General features: G+C 53.6%; 1 protein-coding gene across 1 annotated transcript in view; it reads right to left on the bottom strand.

Annotated features, from left to right (window-relative positions):
• Positions 1-11,894, bottom strand: part of MYT1 (myelin transcription factor 1) — a 38,061-nt gene extending 26,167 nt beyond the window's left edge. The window contains exons 1-5 of the mRNA XM_077756803.1: positions 11,840-11,894; positions 10,819-10,849; positions 5,047-5,109; positions 4,091-4,338; positions 1,653-2,534 (exon numbers count right to left, since the gene is read on the bottom strand). Coding sequence (XP_077612929.1) covers positions 1,653-2,534; positions 4,091-4,338; positions 5,047-5,109; positions 10,819-10,849; positions 11,840-11,894 — 1,279 coding nt within the window. The remainder of the gene's footprint in view (positions 1-1,652; positions 2,535-4,090; positions 4,339-5,046; positions 5,110-10,818; positions 10,850-11,839) is intronic.
• Positions 11,895-18,576: the final 6,682 nt, after the last annotated feature.

Raw genomic sequence — 18,576 nt, 5'->3', positions numbered from 1 at the left:
TCTGGAGAAACTGGTCCACATCAGCTATCCTCATGGAAAAGCCCAGAAGCTGCCCACACTGTTCCATGTGGTAAGATGTGCAGCATGTAAAGAGGACAGCCCAGGTGGCAGCTGGTGGCCTCTTTCCCTGCTCCTACTGACTTGTGTGAGTCCTGCTCAGGGCAGGGGCCATGCCTCCAAGGGCCCCCATGCCTTGAGGTACAGCCTCTGCACAGAGAGGTGAAAGATGTGACAAGGTCCCTGCCAGGATATGTCCTTTGGATTTGACAAAATGAGGAGGACATGGAAGGTAACTTGCCCAATGCCAAATGACTAATATAAATGACTATGCAGAAACTTAAACTCAAGGTTCAGTTGCTGACCTCATCTAGACTTTGCAAGTCCAGAGAGGTCACTGTTGAGTGTGGGGGCCAGAAGGGAACACCTGCCAGGACACAGATGATCCCCAGAGCACAGCCAGTGTCCCAGAAAATTCCTACACGGAGCTGTCCCCCTGGGGAGAATGCAGAAACTACACAGCCACACTCAGAACACCCACACCAGGTGAGGCAGAAACCTGAGCGGGTTCTAAAGTGCAGGACCCCTGGCTCTCCCTCTCCACCTTCAAACAGTCAAGAAGCTGGACTTTTACCAACCCAGCAGGCAGCGTCATCACAAACAATCCCCAGCGCCTGCCTCCTGAGCTGCTACTGCTGCCACATGGGCTCTACCCAGGCTTGCGCCGTGGTGGTGCCTCAATGTCAGTCGCATCTCCCCCGCTGCCAGGTGCTTCCAGTTCTGCTGTCTGCCTCACCCTGAGGCTCTGTCCCCTGGCCCCGCGCCCTCAACTCTACCCTGAATGCAAGGCACCCTGCATCTGGGTCCCCCAATGTCCCACAGGCCTGAGTCATCAAAACACCTGCATCCAGGGCTGTCACTCTGCCTGTGTCCTCCAGCCATGCCACTCCCTCACAGTGTTCCACCAATATCTGCCTTGATCTGTGGGCTCCAAGCCCACCACCCCTAGGCTGATACCCTACACAGGTACCAACACCTGACCCTAAATTTGTATCACATTTACCTGGGTCTCCATGTGTCTGTGTCCCCTCAAGACCTGTGCTGGCCTGAATCTGGGCTCCCAAGCAGCTGTCCCCCACATCTGTGCCACCTGAAGGGTATCCCCTTAATAGCTGTGTCCCTCAGTATCTGCCCCAAGCTTGTCTCATGTGAGGATTCCCAGAAAATCTGTGCCCTGTGTCCCCACCTACCTTCCAGCTGTGGCTCCCCAGGGCTCACTCAAGTCTCTTCATGACCCAGGTGTGTCCCCCAAGGGTCTCCCTGTGTCTCTCCATGACCAAGGTGGGCCCCCCAGGCTGTGCCTGAGCTGCTGGAGCCAGCTCACTGTCCCTCCCACACTCTTCTTCCCACCTGGAGCTCTGTGTCTGTCTCTGGATCGCCCTCTGTGAGAAATGTGAGCACGTTTTCCCGGTACCAACAACCAGTGTGTGGTTGTGTGTATGTTCTCTGTCTGCCCTGCCTCCAGCCTGTAAGAGCCTCTTGCCACGCCTCTCACTCAGCCTGCATCTCCATGCCTGGTGGGGAGACGGGAGGGCTACACACCCCTGGATGGATGGATGAAGGATGAGTGTGCAGGGCCAGGCCTCCAGCCCTACCTTTGCTGCAGTAGTTCTTCCGTGCAGCATCCAGGGGCCTCACCACCTTCCCTGGTTCACCAGGGCCCAGCTGGCCCGGCTCGGTGGGTGGGCAGCCTGGCTCACAGACAGCTTGCACCTGCTCAGCCTTCAGGGCAATAGCCTGCTCCAGAAGGCCCAGGTTCCCACGCGTCATCATGTCATACATCTCCGACTCATCCGTGACTGCAGACTTCTGCGAGCGCGAGTCTTCGTCCTTGCCGTCATCAGAGTGCACCTCCACTATGACAGAGTACTCGGGTTTGGGGCTGGGAGATGCTGGGTGCCGGGGTTCTGGGGCCTTCTGGGTAGGGGCATGGGGGGCATCCTCCTGGCAGATCACATCGGAAGCGGCTACCTCCTCCTCTTCCTCCTCCTCCTCCACCTCCTCCTCCTCTTCCTCCTCTTCCTCCTCCTCCTCTTCCTCCTCCTCCTCCCCCTCCTCCTCCTCTTCCTCCTCTTCCTCCTCCTCCTCCTCCTCCTCCTCATTACCCAGGTCGACTTTCATCTTGCTTGACTCCTCGCTGACCACGCCCTCCCCAGACTGGGGGCCCAGCTCCTGGGAGCGCTCCCTGGTGACTTCCATGACTTCGTCTGTATCCTCTGGCCGGATGAACACGTCCTTCTCCCCCTCATCACTGGTGGCCCCTTCTTCAGCCTCCTCCTGCACCAAGTGCATAACACCAGGGCCCGGCTTGGCCACCTGACCCAAGTCCTCCCCAACTAGGGTCTCTACAGCAATTTGGCCCAAATTGAGGAGAGAAGTGGCGATGATTTCCTGATAACTGCTATAGCTGCCCTTGGCCGAGCCCGTGGGGCTGCTGATGGGGTTGGATCCGAAGTGAGACTTGACAGGGCTCCTTCCTGCACAAAATCAGAAATGTGTGAGGAGCACAAGGGGACCCTGCCACAACACAGCCTGGGAACACCCAGCCCCCGGAAACGGGATGTGATCAGTTCTGTCAGCCCCTCTGCCTGGACCTGGAGACACGATGAACTTATTTTAAGTCATAGGTGGAGTAGTCACTGCTGTTCTTCAAGCTGAGAAATACTCCAATATTTTTTTATTAATGGTCCTCCCCTTGTTGTTTACTTTCTCAAATCAAGTAAACCTGCATCCCATAAAATGGAGCTTAAAGCATACATCAGATTTTTTTAATTGCTCCATAATGAACAAGTAATAAATGAATTTATGTTTTTAAAACACTCAAAGTTAGGGGCGCCTGGATGGCTCAGTCGGTTAAGCGTCCGACTTCGGCTCAGGTCATGATCTTCCGGTTTGTGGGTTCGAGCCCCGCATCGGGCTCTGTGCTGACAGCTCAGAGCCTGGAGCTGCTTCAGATTCTGTATCTCCCTCCCTCTCTGACCCTCCCCTGCTCACATTGTCTCTCTCTTTCTCAGAAATAAAAAATAAAAATAAAAAAAAAAATAAAAGACTCAAAGTTAAACCTCTTAACTTCCATGACTATGATATAGTGGGTGCTCACCACACACAGGCTCTGCAGGGCAGTCGGCAAGCGTGTCCAGGGTACAGGACCTGCCCTGCCATCCGCCCATTCCCAGAGGAGCCCAACCAGGGCTGGTGTCCAGACCCCAAACTCCCTCCTCTGTAAGAAAGCAGGCAAGCTAGTCCTTTCTACCTAGAGCCCATGGGGCCACACACCACTTGAGGCCCAAACAGAGACTTAGGAGGGAAGTGGGTGTAAGGACTCTCCCCGAATTGGCTCCAAAAGAAAATAAAGATCCATCTCAGACCCTGCAAGGTCAGAAGTCACAAGCAGGTGGGGGGGGGGGGGGAATTTGGACCTCAGGTCTCAGTCCCACCCCCAGGGCTCTGTAGTCTGCCAGGGTTCTTGGGGAACATGGACATCTTCATACCAGCATTTGCCAAAGTCTGGATGCCCCAACAAGGCCGGTCCTGCTGAGCCCCACAAGGAAGAAAATGGAACAAGGAATCCCTTCATTTCCCCCTGCCACTCCAGGCTTCCCTGGGCACCCCCACACAGTCTCATCTGATGCCAAGCAGACCCCTCCCTCCCACCCCCAGGCTATTCTTTCCCAGCACCAAATGGAGTGGGGCCTATCCCCTCCACTGTGCCTGAGACCCTCCCCCATGCACAGACGTACAGCCCACATCCATCTGTCCATCCATCTCTCACATGCACATAGACACACATCCACAATCATACACACAGTGTTCACACAGAGATGTGCCCACAGACCCCCCAAGCACCCTGTACCATCCCCTCTCCAGGAAGCCCCAACAAATGTCAGGACAAGGCCTCGCTTGTTCTCAGGAAGGGCTTCCTCGGCAGCCCTTTCACTAACTCAGAGTGAGCCCCCTCCTCATTCACAGGCTGTGATTCTCCAGGGCCACACTAAGCGCCCTTTATTTCAGGGGAGAAAGAGCCACAAAGCACCTTCAGCTGGTTCAGGACGATGAATCTCCTCCTGTCCTGACATTTCAGCCTCGTCCTCCTCCAGAGTTCCTTCCGATTCATCCGAAACAGAGGCGTCCTTCACCTCGGCATCCTCACTGCCGTCGGTGTCCACACTGTAGCCCTCGTCCAGAGCCAGCTTCAGGGGGTGGGACTTCCGCTTGGACACCAGGTGCTCGGGCTGGGCACCCTCCAGCTTCCTCTTCTTGGCCAGAGGGCAGCTCTGCAAACTGGGAGCAAGGAGACCAGGCCCGGGGCCACCTTGTCAACACCCCCTGTGGGGTCCTCCCTTCCGCTCCTCTCCTCACCCTCCACAGCCCCTTCCCTGTTGTGAACGCTTGTCTTTGCATCTCATCACCATCCCTAGCTAGAAGCGCCACATTCAGGACTGGCAGGCTGATGTGTTTACAATTTTACATTAATTGTCCACATTAAAAACTTTTGATTATGCTTTAAGTTGCATTTCGTGCTTCTCTCATGAAGACCTAACCTCAGCAGCCCTATTCACACTGCTCCCCCTGTTGGGAAGGGGAGAGGACTGGCCCCGGGTGGCTCTGCTTCACACCCTCGGACACAGCCTGCTTCCTCCCACCAAGCAGGTCAGCAGGGTGCCCGGGGCCCTTCCTTCTCCACCTCCAGACCCCACACAACCTCACCCACCTGAAGCCAACCTGACACCCCAGGGTGACAACAGTGACAACCAGGTAGCAGCTCACTTGGGTTACCCAGTGTGTAGGAGGTCTGCTCTGAGCTCTCCCCCATGGACTCATTCAGCCTTACAGCCCCCAACAGAGAGACTGCGGCACGACATGCAACGGCCACATTGGCCTCAGCAGCTGCAGGCAGAGATGGAAGGTTCTAGATCTACAAAGGGCCGGGAGTGGGAGAGAGGCCCCAACACCCCAGCAGCCCAACATCTCTCCCAGGAACCTCCTTACCTGCGGTGCCTGGAGTACTTGCCCCGGATGTGTCCTGAGCCGGTGCATCCTGGGGTGGGGCAGCTGGGGGGAGACAAGCAGGACTGGTCACTCAGTGGAAGGACCCGCCCACCCCAGACCCTCACCCCGAGGAGCAGAAGGTTATCTCCAAACAGTGCATCTCAGAATGGCTGCTTGCAGTTTGCTAAAAATTAATGAAATAACTCACCCCATTTAAATAAACGAATGGTTCATTACAATTTTGTGAGTGTGTTTAATTAAAGATCTGTATGTATGAGACCAAGACTTCCAACATCGGCACCTCCTAGATGGCTTCTTTTTTCTGTGGATAAGTCTTTCCCACTGCAGGTAAGCTGTCGCCAGGCTTCCAAGCAGCTGGGACACAGGACCCTCTGCGGAACCCCCAGAACCAGCACCTGAGGCTGGCCCAAGGGCAAAGCAGAAACACTGAGCTTCTCCGTGGCCTCACCGGTGCTTTGAGGCCCACAGCCCCTGCCAGGCATGCCCTTGGCCCGGCAAAGTAAGCAAGTGCCTCCAGGCAGGAACGCTCTACGTAAATATCCAGGCATGGCCCAAGCTTCAAGCCCCCAGCTACAACCCTCCTCCAGAACCTGCAGCCTGGTGGTTCCTGGTGCAGGAAGGTGAGTCCAGGAAGGCTGATGACCCAGGGACTGCAGTAAGACGTGGGTGGGGATGCTGCCGGGCCTCGGGCAGCTCCCACCTGGCAGCCAGCAAACGCATGGGGTTTGAAGATACGACCCCCAGGAGTTCCTCACCTTCCACTGTCATCTGTCTCCCCACTGAACCAAACCACAGAAAGCTCTGGAAACTTCTGATCGTGGGCACAGGGTACACCACCCAACCCACTTCACCTAGAGTCAGCTCCACATGAGTCCACAGTCCTCTGGGCTGCTGAGCACATCCACAAACCACAAGACTGCAAGACGCTACCATCACTTCATTTTCCAGAACGGCCAACTGATGCCCAGAGAAATAGAGAAGGCATGGGAGATCACCCAGAGGAGGGGTGTCTGAGCTCCTCCTGGGAGGGGCCCTCCCCAGGTGCCCAAGACAGGAAGATCTTGTTTTTAACCGGATTGGCGTCACGGGGTCTGAGCTTCCCACCTCAGATCAGGCTTTCCCAGATCCTGGGTGGGAAGGGTGGAGTGGCCCCCAGAAGGGGCATGGCCCTCAACTTCTGTCTAGACACACCTGATGGTTTCTAATTTAATTGATCACGGACCTGACTGCAGAGCACCGTGGGGCCCAAGTAGCCATGCAGGCCACACTCATCAACTGGTCAGGGAGAAACAGAACAGTCTGTGGAGGCAAAGCCCCACCCTGAGCTCAACAGCAGCCCAGCAGCCCGAGGCGGAGGGAGGGGGAGCGAGGGGGAGCGAGAAACTCCCTGAGGCCCTCCGCAAGGCCCAAGGCCACCGTGGCTGATCTCAGAGCTGGTTTTCCTGTATTTGAAAAGAAGAAAGGAAAGGAGAAAGGGAAGAAGGGAAAAGGAGGGGAGGGAGGAAGTCAGAGGGAAAGTGAGAGAGAGGGAGGGAAGACATGCCACATTTCATTGTGGATTTCCTTTCCAGACAGACAGGACTTACTGCTGCCCCCAGCCTGTCTATTCTAAAATCTATGCCCCATGCTTGCTTTCACTCTCTCAAGAGCTAGCTTTGAGACTTTTCACAAAAGGTCCTTGTTATTGGGGATTTGAAGCTGAGGTCCCAATTAGCCGATTAATCACTGAGTTAATCAGGCAATTATGTGACAGCTGCTGTGGAGGCCTGCAGGCCACTGGCACTGCCCCCAAACACGTCACCAGCTCCAAGCCACACCTCCACCCACCAGTTCAGAAGACTCCTGGCCTCTCGCCTAAAAAGAGCAGGATAGGCTGGGAGCCCACATGTGTGGAGCAGGTGAGGGCCGCTCTGGGAGGAGAAGCTGGAATCCCCATGCTCCTGCTCCCCACGCAGCAGCCAAGGGAACATCCAACAGAGGCGACGTGACGCCTGACCAAAGCCCAGTGGCTGCAATGCCACCAGCCTATGCCTCATGGTCCCCTACAAGCACCCCCAGTGTGGTGGCATCACTGGTGCACAGAGAGTGCTCAGGGCCTGAGTGAAGCAGCAGTACCAGCTCCAGGCCTCTGGAGCCTCTTCCCAGCATGTGGGATGAGGCACACCCAGCCAAACCCTCTCCCTGAACTCCCCAGTTTCCCTGAGTGTGGCAGAGACAGAGAGATAGTCAGGAAGGCTTACAGAGGGCCTGCTCACAGTCAGCACAGTCAGCACCAGGGTCCTGGTTACCACTTTGAGGTATTTGAACATAGACAACGGTGTCAAGGGAAGTCAAGGCCAAGGCCTAGAGGAGCCAGATCCCAGCTGGAGCCCCACACTCAGCGACCACCTCTCAAAGGGACTGGCTTCCCTCCAGCCCCCTGGAGGCAGGTGGAGGACACTGCCCCCACCGCCATCTGACCACTGGCTCACAGGGGGACAGGTGGCTCAGGTGAGGTCAGATGGGCTGGGAGGGAACCAGGGTGCAGTGGTGACAGATGGGCAACTCTCCTAGGACTTGGAGGCGGCCCAGAAAATGCTCCAGAAGGGGTCCAGCCACTTCCGTCTACAGAGGAGTTGGGTGCCCCACCTTCACACCAGCCAACGCCTCCAGCAGAGCCACTCCGAGGTGGTGTGACAGCAGATGGGCCCCGACTAACATACAAATGGGGAGTGTTTATTGGTTCTTCACTGATATGAAGGAAAGAACCACCAGATCCATTTGCTTTCTCTTGGGCACTCAGTATTAAATTCAGGGCACGGAGAAGCAAAGTGGGCTCCAGAGGCAGGAGAAGGCAATGAGAGCCTCACCTGCTCCTGACCGGCCTTCTGCTCTGCTCTCATCACGACAACTGCCATGCCACTGCTCCGAGCACAAGCAGCTTCCTGGGAACTCTGTGTGAGCTGGGGAAGAGACAAACTGGAGCAGGGGGCAGTGGCAAATTCTGGGACAGTGATGCCTCATTCCCTCATTCACAGAGCAAGGTCCCCAAATAGAGTTTCGCCCTAACGCAGCCCTCCCTTCCAGTGATTCTGCATGACTTTATCTAACATCACAATGTTTCTCTTCCAGGCCACAGTGAGCTTTCTCCCCGTGCTGGCACCTTCGGCGTACACCTCACCAGGACAGGGGGCTCATCTGCTTGTGTGACCATATCCGCTGCTGTGCTGGAAGGGGGAAGAAGTCCTGGCTTGTAGTAGCTGCCCATTCTTGCGGCATAAAGATGCCTATGGCGGCTGACATGCACAATTAAGGGGTGACAACCACGAGGGCACCACAGACCACATCCCCACGTGTAGCTCACGGCCAATGAGCGGTTGTGAACACAAGAGTGACTGGCACCTTCCCGGCAGAACATGTGCAATTCTTTAGCATAGACTCCTCCATTTTACTCCAAGCAGCCATTCCCCCAAACTTGAAGAACTGCCAAAGACATTGTTGCTAGCAGGCATCAATGCATTTGTCCCTAGTTTTCCCCCATTAAAAAGTATACGGGTCTCACTATTACCAAGTAAATACGTTGAGACCACACAAATAACGAAGCTGCTCATGCAAACCTCTGCCGTACACTGGACGGGTCCTCTCTGAGAGTATTTTAGAACAAATCTATTCTCAGAGTCATTTTTGCTTTTGCTGTTTCAGAATTACAAGAGAAAACCTAGCTCTTTGGATTTGCCTTTCCAACTTCCTCCATAACTTCATCTGTTGCCAAAATTAACTGCTATTACCAAAACCCAGAGCTTCCTCAGGTCCTATGGCCAGCCCCCTCCCCTTCACTGTCCTGAAGAGGTCCCCACTGAATGTAACACGGCCCCAGGGGAAATGGTATCTCCTCCTGGAAACCAGCTCTCCACCCTGTGCCCCTGCCCCTTTGAGCACCCATTCACTGATCCACCCATCAGAGGGCACCTCCCCTCCAGGGAATTAGCCCCAGTGCTCAGGGGAAGCAGGCTCTGTGCCGCTTCTGTCGTCCTGGTTTGGCTGCCTCTCCATTCTGACCCTCCCACCCTGTGACAGAGGCTGGGGCTTTGAGCAGTGAGTGGAGTGTGTGATTCAGCTCTTCTGGTTGGACAAACTTTAACCCTCTGAGCCTCGGTTTCCGCACTTCACAAACAGGACAACAATAGCAAAGGAAGTGTGTCCTGAGAGCAACACCATGCTGTGCAGCTATGGCAGAGCCCGCCGCACACCTGGGCTCTGAGCATCCAGTCTCCCTCTCTGCACCCCTTCCTTTCTGTTGCCAAGTCATAGCCTCAATAGTTAGAGGGATGCTGGGACACTCTGGGGTCCCCTCATTTCCCCGGCTGGCCAAAGCCACCCGTCAAGAACTCTGGCGAAGAATAAGACAGTCCTGGCCCCAGACTTGTTCAGTTGAGTGAGAATCTTTCCCCCTAAGAGCAAAGAAATGCTGATGCCCTAGACTGATGCAGTTATGTGGGAAGAACTGTTCCAGCCTCGTGGCAGGGAGAGCAGCGAACGAACAGCACTGACCCTCAGAAACTAGACTGTTCTGTTTGTCCCCAGCTGGGAGTCTGGAAGCTCACAGAAACCCCCACTGGGGTGTGGTTGTCACCCATGGCCCCTTAGCATGGACAGAGCACCAAACCAATGCAGCCCTTGCCCGCTGTCTCGGGGGCCAGGGACTGGGGCCTCTGTGGTGTGCTTGGCACCAGAAGTGCTATGGGAAAGAGGGTAGATAGACTTGGAGACCTTCTGTCCTCCAAGGATGATGAGCCTCTGGCAGGTGACCTGGGCTGTAGTCCAAGCCTGGCTTCGTCTCAGGGGAATTTGTGAAAATTAAATGGGGCCCCTGGTGCCCACCTGGCACACTGGGACCCTCAACAACAGCACTTCCCTTTCTTCTTTAATGTTTGAGCCAGAATACGTTGGCACTACCCCTCCTCAGAAAAGGTGGGAGGAATTAGGGGCTGATTTTCTTGGTTGGTTGCTGGACGTCATCAGAGCTGTCTGAGCAGAACAGCACTGAAGGCACCAGAAGAGCCTAGACCCATAGAGTCATGAGTCCAAAGGATGTGTGGGTGGTGCCAGGGGGCAGTCCTGACACACAGGCACCGGGGCGGCTTTCTCTCTGGCCTCCCCACACACACAACCCCAGGAGCCGAGCCCAGGACAGAAGCCAGCAGGTGAGGGGGGCGGGGGGGAGAGCCTGGCTCCTCCTGCTCTGACCCAGCAAATCGCCACAGTAGGCCGTCCTCCCTTCCTCCTCCTCAGGGTGCTCATGCCTCGTGAGATGTGACCTAGAATCTGGAAAGTCACAGGGCTAAGCCATTGCAAGATCACCAACATACAAAACCACTGTCTGCATCTGGAGTCAGTGGAAAACTTGGGACCTGGGCAGCCTATTTCCTCATCTCTGGCCAAACAGGGCCTCAGACCACCAGACGCAGAAGCATTTGTGAGAGTCCACCAATACAGCACCTTGATGCTGGCTGGGGACCATGGGACAGTCAGGTCCTGGTGGCGACCGGGTGTGAGCACATCTGTGCCCCTGTGTCGAGGCTGGCTGCGCGGCAGGGCCAGGGCAGAGGTGGGGGAGGGCAGGGGCAAGGTGAAGACAGCTGCACTCGTGGCACGGAGGAAAGGGGTTCAGGGCTGTGGTTGGTCAATCCAAAGTGCCCAGTGTGGGACATTTTGGGTGTTCAGGGTCACAGGCATGCGCAATGCTGGGTGCTAGCAGAAAGCCTTTCTTACCTGAGGTCGGCACCTGTGGGCTCGGGGGGCACTGGGTGAGAGAAAGAGAGAAACAGGGAAACACATGTGGGAGTCCGAATTGAAAAGGCACATCGCCCTTATGGCACAAATGGAATAAAAAGCGGACGCAATCCCAGTGAGAATGGAACCCCATCTTTCCTGACCTCCTAGAATGTCCTGCAGGGTCCAGTGGAGTGAGCTGCCACCTCTAACCTGATGCTTGTACCAGACTCTCCCCCGTGAGAGGCTGGTGGTTTGGCAGAGTGGGTCAGATGCCCCACCTAATACAGGCTCTCTGGGCCCTCAGGGCCAGGACGGTATCTCTTTCTTTAATTGCAGCTAGAAGTCAGCTTCCAACAGGAAACCTGACCCAGCAGATAAAGCTGGACAGAGAGAGCAGATGGGCCAAGAGGCTGGTCCCTCAGTGATGAGGCAACTGGGGGCAAAATGCACAAGGGTCCAACTGGGCAGCTCACCTGAGAAGCTCAGTGTTCTAGCCACTCCCTGAAGGCCACCCATGCACGGGGACATGCAGCCCTGGCCCAGCGTGTGTTTATGGAGCCAGGGAGGTGAGGCTGGCCAAGGGGTCGGCAGGGCCTTGGCTCCCTATCTCCCCACCCTGCTGCCAGTTCCACCTGACAACCCCCCACAGCCCTCCAGCACCAAGACCGACGTCCTGGGAGGCAAGGAGGCTGGTGGCAGGGGCCTGGCAGCATCTCAGTTCCAAACAAGAAGGTCTGCTGGCTGAGCTCTGCCTTCCTCTCTCTGCGGAACTGTCTGCCTCCTCACCTCCACCCCAGGCAGCTTTGTCTGGGCCTCGCAGCAGCCCTCTTAGAGACCTTGAGGCTGAAGAGGCCTGAAGCCACCAGACACCATGGACCCCAAGTGCCCAGCGTAAGGGGAGAAGCATCCCAGGGCCTGGTCATCACTGTGGGGTTCTGTTTTCCTGAGGAAAGTGACATTTACTGCTTTAGGGCCTGGGACTCAAAGCCAGACCTGGCGGGGAGGGGACGGCACTCACCTCGGAGGGCCTTGGATCGCGTACGAGCCCGCTTATCCTCATGTTCTAAGCTCATCTGCAAGCAAAAACAACTGTGATGTTAACCGAAACCCAGCACAGAACCACCCCTCGATGGCTGCGCTGGACCTCCAGCCATTTCTCTGACTCAAGCTTTGCTGGCGAAGGTGAATCTGTGACACAGAAAGACAAGGAGTGGGCTCGCGGGAGAGGGAGGCCTGAGACCAGGAGCAGCAGGTATGGGGGTGCTTCGGGACAGAGGCCGCCAGCCCTGGGGGGTGTCCCTCGCTCCTGTTCCCAGCCCGCCCACTGCCCCCACACTCACAGCAGAGCAGGAACCTAAAGCAGGTCCTACCCCACCCACCAGCTCTTCACAAATGTTAGGGTTTCATAGAAGACGGCCTCCTGGCTGAGGAGTTCCACCCACCACTCCCCCCGGGGCGGCAGGTGTAAGGCACCATGACAGGTCACCCACTGGGTCCCAGAGCCCAGCTTCCCACGGGAGTGAGTGCCTTACCATACTGGGATCATTCTCTCAGAAACAGGTGGCTGGGACCAGAACGGGCCTCCACAAAGTGTTCAGAAATGAATGACTTCGATTTTTACCCTGTGCCATCCTCGGAAGAGCCCAAGGACAGGCAGCCTGAGCACACCTTCCCCAAGTGAGACGGGACGCTCGAGGCACGTGTGTTCTGAGAGGTACAGGGGCCGCCAGGGCACCACACTCAGGGAAAATGAAGTGCAAGTTACACACACCACCGTAAATGTTCTAATAGCCATGTTATAAATGTAAAAGGAAACACGGAACAGATTTTAATACTAAACCTTACCTAGCCCAACCTATCCAAAACCTCATTTCAACAGTAATCAATAGGAAAATCACGAGTGGGATTCTATTTTGTGTTAATTCTTAGAAACCCGGCATATCACCTGGATTCACAGCACATCTGAGTGTCATTGGCCACATGCTAAGTGCCCGTGACCACTGTGCTATATAGTCCAGCTTTAGAGGTGGGAAGCAGTCTCAGGTGAAAGCCAGTCTAAAACAGGAATGCAGACCAAGGGGCCATCTGGACAGGACCCACAGTCCACCCTCCCAGGGATGTCGCTTCTCCAAGAGGGTGAGTGGAGCTTTCCGAGGGGGATGGGGCACCCCACACAATGCAGAACCCCTCACATCCTCTGGCCACCCGCCTGAGCCCATCAGTACACCCCCACATTCCCTGCCCCCTGACTAACTTCTATGGGGAACACTGCCGGTATGTACCATGAGGGAGTTGAAGGAGAGCCCCAGGAGGATGAAGCCTGGGGACAAGAGTCACAGAGAGGCTCAAGGTGGGGGATGCCCTCAGGGGCTACAGGTCATTACATAGAATCTTGGACCTATGTCACCCAGACAAATCTGGGCAGATATATAATGAAGACGGAGGAGTCGGGTGGGACCCCAGAAACGTTCTTTGTCTCCAAGGGAGAGAGGCCAGGTGGGAAGGGACCTCTGCCTGGCAGGATGAACCCCATGCACCGCAGGAGCCCCAGGAGGCTCCAGGAGAGCCAGGGCCCACAGGCCTCACCACCTGTGCCAGGCCATACCCGAGGCTGTCAAAGGGAAAGCCAGACAGTGGGAAGAAGAAGGAGCAGGAGAGAGGAAGGAAGAGCAACAAAAGTGGGGCTCTAGGGCCTAAAGTCCTGCAGGGGACAAGTGTCTGAGGCCCCGCCCTCCAAGGAAGGGAAGGGATCCCCCCAATCAGTAAGGGAAAATTTGCAAAGTGAACCTCCCCCCACCCCAGGTGGCACTAACATGCAATGATTTATGTGATTTGTTAAGGAAGAAAAATCAAAACCTGGGGTAATTTATGCAACCTGCCGACCCTGGGCTACAGAGCCACGGTGCCCTGAGCTGTGCGTTTATTACAGCCTTCCAATAGCATGGAAGACAATTACTATAATCTCTATTTTTAAAGCAGAGGTTCCCCGTGGACCAATGACTCATATTTAAAGTGAAGAGAGGAGCAGGTGTCAAAGGGACTTCATTACATTTATGAGCCTTCAAATGTCATCTGCACTGAGCCCAAGTGCAATGCCTTCCGATGTAGGCCGCACAATGGAGCTAATGCGTCTGATTGCCAGGCGCCTGCTTTCAGCTGAAATGCAATCTACTCTTTTTTTTTTTTTTTTTTTTTGTCAGTTTTCCCAAGGAAATTGGCAATCATTCTGCTAGGTTAAAGCGTGCCTTGGCAATTTGGATTTCCTGCAGATAAATTATTCAAAGAGCAGAGAATAGAGAGAGTTGCAGGGATGCGTAATGGGCGCTGCTTGCAAACTGCGAGCTCCCATTGATGAAGCTAACAGCTGTGGCATTCATTTTGCCGAGCACCTTTCCCTTTGCAATTTATCTGCATCAAATGGTCAATAAGTGAGAAGTTCTCTTTGGTGCATGTAGCTTTGATTTTAAAAGGGAAAAAAAAACTCAACCACAGGAAGAAAAATGGGTTAGCTCTTTAACATAAGGATGAATCTGTGAGAGCCTGATGACGTGGGACATCAACAACAAACCAGGGAGACTTTGATTTCTGAGCTCTTTGAAACTAGCAGTGGTGGCTGCCTCGGAAGCATCTGGGCAAAGCCGTGATAAAACCAGCTCCACTTGATTTACGATTTACGTTGTTTTCCTTCCAGGAGAACTGAAAGCACTTCAGAGGTGGATTCTCTGCTGGCCTCATGCCCTGTGTTGTAGATGGAGAACTGATGCTCACACAGCCCAGCACCGCCTCGCCTCGGCTCAGGCTACTTGGCTTACTGGCAGCCCCCAGGGCTTTCTGTCCCTCACTACACAAAGAAAGGCCACTCACTGGTGCAAAGACAATGAGACACTTCTCAGTGTTTCACTGATTTATTTTTAACAACCATTTGATTCAAGCACAAGCCAATCAAGTCCCTATTTTTATACAGCCCAAAAATAACTGAATGGCCTCTCACCTGGAGGGTGAAAAGGCCCCCTTGTCGCAGCCAAGCCAACCTCAATCCCACTCTCACTGTGGGGCAGTGATCTTTCTCAAGAACATCATCTGCGCTCTCTTTCTGTAAGCCAATTTCATTCTGCCACCAGGAGCATGTCTCACAGCTTCCCTGTACTCCTTAAGCCATCACTCCACTCTAATTAATATTTCAGTAGTTCCGTCTTCGATAGGAAAACTATGGGGAGGAGAATAATTTACAGATGCAAATACATCCTGTTTTGCGACATCCATTAACCAGAGAGAATTGCCTCTTCATCCTTCCTTTTAACTTGCTTTGTTAGTACCATATAATGAGTCTCATTCAAGAAGGTGTTACTATTTTGTTCTGTAATGTATTTCTTTTTTGTAAAGTCAAGATTAATCAGGTAAGCTCTTTTTAAATACCAACCATTCTGACAACACCATGCTACAAAGAACAGCCCCTTTTAAGACCCATCTGCATGGCACCCTTGCCAAAACTGACTTCCCTAAGTTGGACATTTACAAACTCAGGAACCAAAAAAGCAAATGCAGTAATTACACAGCCTTGAAACCCATGGGTTTGTCTGGATTCTTAAGCTGTGGTTGTCAGAAATGTGCTCAGAACCCAGATACACAGCCAATAACAAAGCAGAGAGGGCAGACCCTCAATGTCCAAGAACATCCAGTCATAGATTGTTCACAAGGTGTGCAATGATCCCCAACAGACTTCGGGCCCATCTTCATCTTTACGCTCAGAGGCCAGGTCTGCCCCACGCTCACCCCCATGTTCAGCAGCATCTGTGGTGGTCTCGAAGGGGTTCCCTTCCCCCTTTCTCTCTTGCTCACATCCTTCCACTCCCTCTCTCTCTCTTTCTCTCTTTCTCTCTCTCTCTCTCTCTCTCTCTCTCTCTGTCTCTTAGTTCTTCTTGGCTCTTCCCAGGTCTTCACAACTCCAGCTGCCTTCCTCTCCACCCTATGACATATCCCTGCCCTTCTGCATGGATGGCTAAGGGCCAAAGAACAGAATTCATGCTGAAACTGTCCTGCCTCCCTAGCCCCTACAGGAGGAGAGCCAGCCTCAGCACCCAGGTGGCAGCATCCTCACCCCAGGGGAGGGCTCAAGAGGGAGGGGACTACTTAGACTTGAGAGCCTGGGTGGGAGTGAGGAGTCTCAGTGAATCAGTGAAGACCTGAGGGTCTTAGTGTTGACAGCCTTGGGGTGGGAGGTGCTCTAGTCTTGGGAAGCAGGAAACATCCCTGGGTGGCCTCTCAACATTCAGGTCTGCCCTTCCATTTCCCCACCCTTTCCCCCTCACTCTCCATTCTGTGCCTTTTCATTTCCCTCATGGTCCTCGCCTCAGTCTGAAATAATCTCATTCATTCATGCTTTCAGGGTTATTGCCTCTCTTATACAGAGCGAGGTGCCATGGCTTCATTCACATATTATGCAAGGACAGACAGACAGGTGAAGAGATGAATGGCGATAATTGGATCCTGGAGACCTGAGATCCTGGAACTGCGAAATGTGGCCAGGAGCAGTCAGAAGGTGCTGAACAGAGACCAGACCCTGAAGCTCGGTGTGGTCCAGACCCCCTGAGACCATGGGGGACATTCATCCCACCCCTGTGCTGGAGGGAGAGACACGTTAGTGTTCATGTTATTTAGAATGTGTTCCAACAGCTAGCAAAGATAGAAAATTAGACTGGACTTAGGACAATTTTTTAAATCCACAAAGATTATATGGATTTTGGTGTCTCCGTCGGAGGGTTTCAGTGTTTTCCCTGCTGAAAGACCTAGGCAAAGAGAGGGGAGCATTCACTGACTCCCAGGAGACCGCAGGCAACCTTGCCTAGAAAGAAGGGGTGACATGGGATACAGAGGTCAGAGGGATGTAAAAGGAGGTGGCAGGGAACTGGTTGTCACCCACCCTATTGGCTCCAACAGCATCTGCCAGTGTCCCCTTTCTCCAAGGGAGGGAAGGGGGGAGGCAATCTGGGCTTGTTTGTGCACAGCCAAGGGCAATGCCAACTCACACATCACCACTGTAAAGCCCTTCCAGCAGATCCATGTTCCCAACACCGAGATGAAGCTTCACTGAAGGATTTAGGAGCAGCATTAAAGTGTCTTCCTTGCTGCTTCTCCCCATCAAGCATACCAACAAAATCCTTCAGAACCCTCATTCCCAGTCCCATATGCTGCTGCCTGCGTGCACAATCTTCCTGGCTTCCTGTTCTTTCGAGCGTATATCTACATGCCAGATCAAGAGTCAGCCTGAAGAGCAGCCTTCTTCAAAGATGTACAGGTTCTACTACCTCAGGAACTCTCTGCACACATTCTGCTTTCCATTCCCTAATCTGTGAGGCTGAATCACATGCCCACACCCCTGCTCTCCACAATGGCTATCACAGCACCCTTGGTTCCTTGAAATGACAGTTCTGTCCCCTCTTTGGGGGTGTCCTACTGCATGTCTGAAATTCTCCCTACATTCCACCCATTGTTGGACCTACTGGCAGCTGAATGAGCAGGTTTTTCCTTGGTTTGTAGAAAGGGTACCCCATGGAGCATTATCTAACACAGGCAGCTCAGAGCCTGGAGCTGCTTCTGATTCTGGGACTCCCTCTCTCTCTGCTCCTCCACCACTTGCACTCTGTCTCTCTCTGTCTCTCAAAAATAAACATTTTAAAAAATCTTTAATTATATACAAACAAACAAACAAACAAACAAAAAGCTGACTCTTAACTGTAGAGAGCAAACTGGTAGTTACCAGAGGGGAGGTGGATGGGAGGGGTGGAGGCAGGGATGGGTGAAACAGGTGAAGGCGATTAAGAGTACACTTATCATGATGAGCACTGACTACTGTATAGAAATTGTTGAGTCACTGTATTGTACACCTCAAACTACTGTACTGGAAATTAAAAATAAGTAAATAAATATTTTTTTAGAAAATTACAGTTGTATAGTAGGCACCCTGATAAAGCAGCCATGTCTGAGTCAATCTGTTTAAAACTCCAACATAGGGGTACCTGGGTGGCTAAGTTGGTTAAGTGTCCGATTTCTGCTCAGGTTGTGATCTCATGGTCCGTGGGTTCAAGCCCCATGTTGGAGTCTGTGCTGACAGCACAGAGCCTGGAGCTTGCTTCAGATTCTGTGTCTCCCTCTCTTTGCCCCTCCCCTGCTTGTGCTCTCTCTCTCCCTCTCTCAAAAGTAAATAAATAAACATTAAAAAAGAAAAAAGGAAAAGCTCCAACATAAATGGAATCTCTACCTACCCAAGTGTAGGAATCTAGTCACATCCAGTGAGGCAGGCCAGAAAGGCCATGCCCAGTGGTACCTCCCTCCCTTGTCAGGAAGAAGGGCTGCTAAATGTCCATGCAATCAACCTGGATTCATATCTGGAGTCCTCCACTCAATATTATGTGATTGGGGCCCAAAGGTTTCATTCTCAAAGGTTAAGAGCAGGGTTTAAGTACCTACCATCAACGCCCATTCCTATTCTCCTTAAGTTAAAAAATAAAAATAAAGAGCTCAAAGCCCAGCACTTACTTTCCCCAAACCCACAACCAACCTAATCTAACAGCCCCTTCTCAGCCCACTTCTGAGCTGTCCACATGGCTGGTGCTGAAGCCAGAGGCACACGGCAAGCCAAGCAGTGAGTACTCACCGGCTCCCACGGGTCTCCTCTGCTCCCACGGGTCTCCTCTGCTCCCACCAGCCTCCAGGCACCGAAGCTCCCCTACCACTCCCCTCACCACCACCATTACA

The sequence above is a fragment of the Crocuta crocuta genome, unplaced genomic scaffold (assembly GCF_008692635.1).
Source record: "Crocuta crocuta isolate KB4526 unplaced genomic scaffold, BGI_CrCroc_1.0 scaffold613, whole genome shotgun sequence".
NCBI lineage: Eukaryota > Metazoa > Chordata > Mammalia > Carnivora > Hyaenidae > Crocuta > Crocuta crocuta.
The sequence above is the reverse complement of the archived record's forward strand: the minus strand, read 5'-3'. Positions and strand labels throughout refer to the sequence as shown.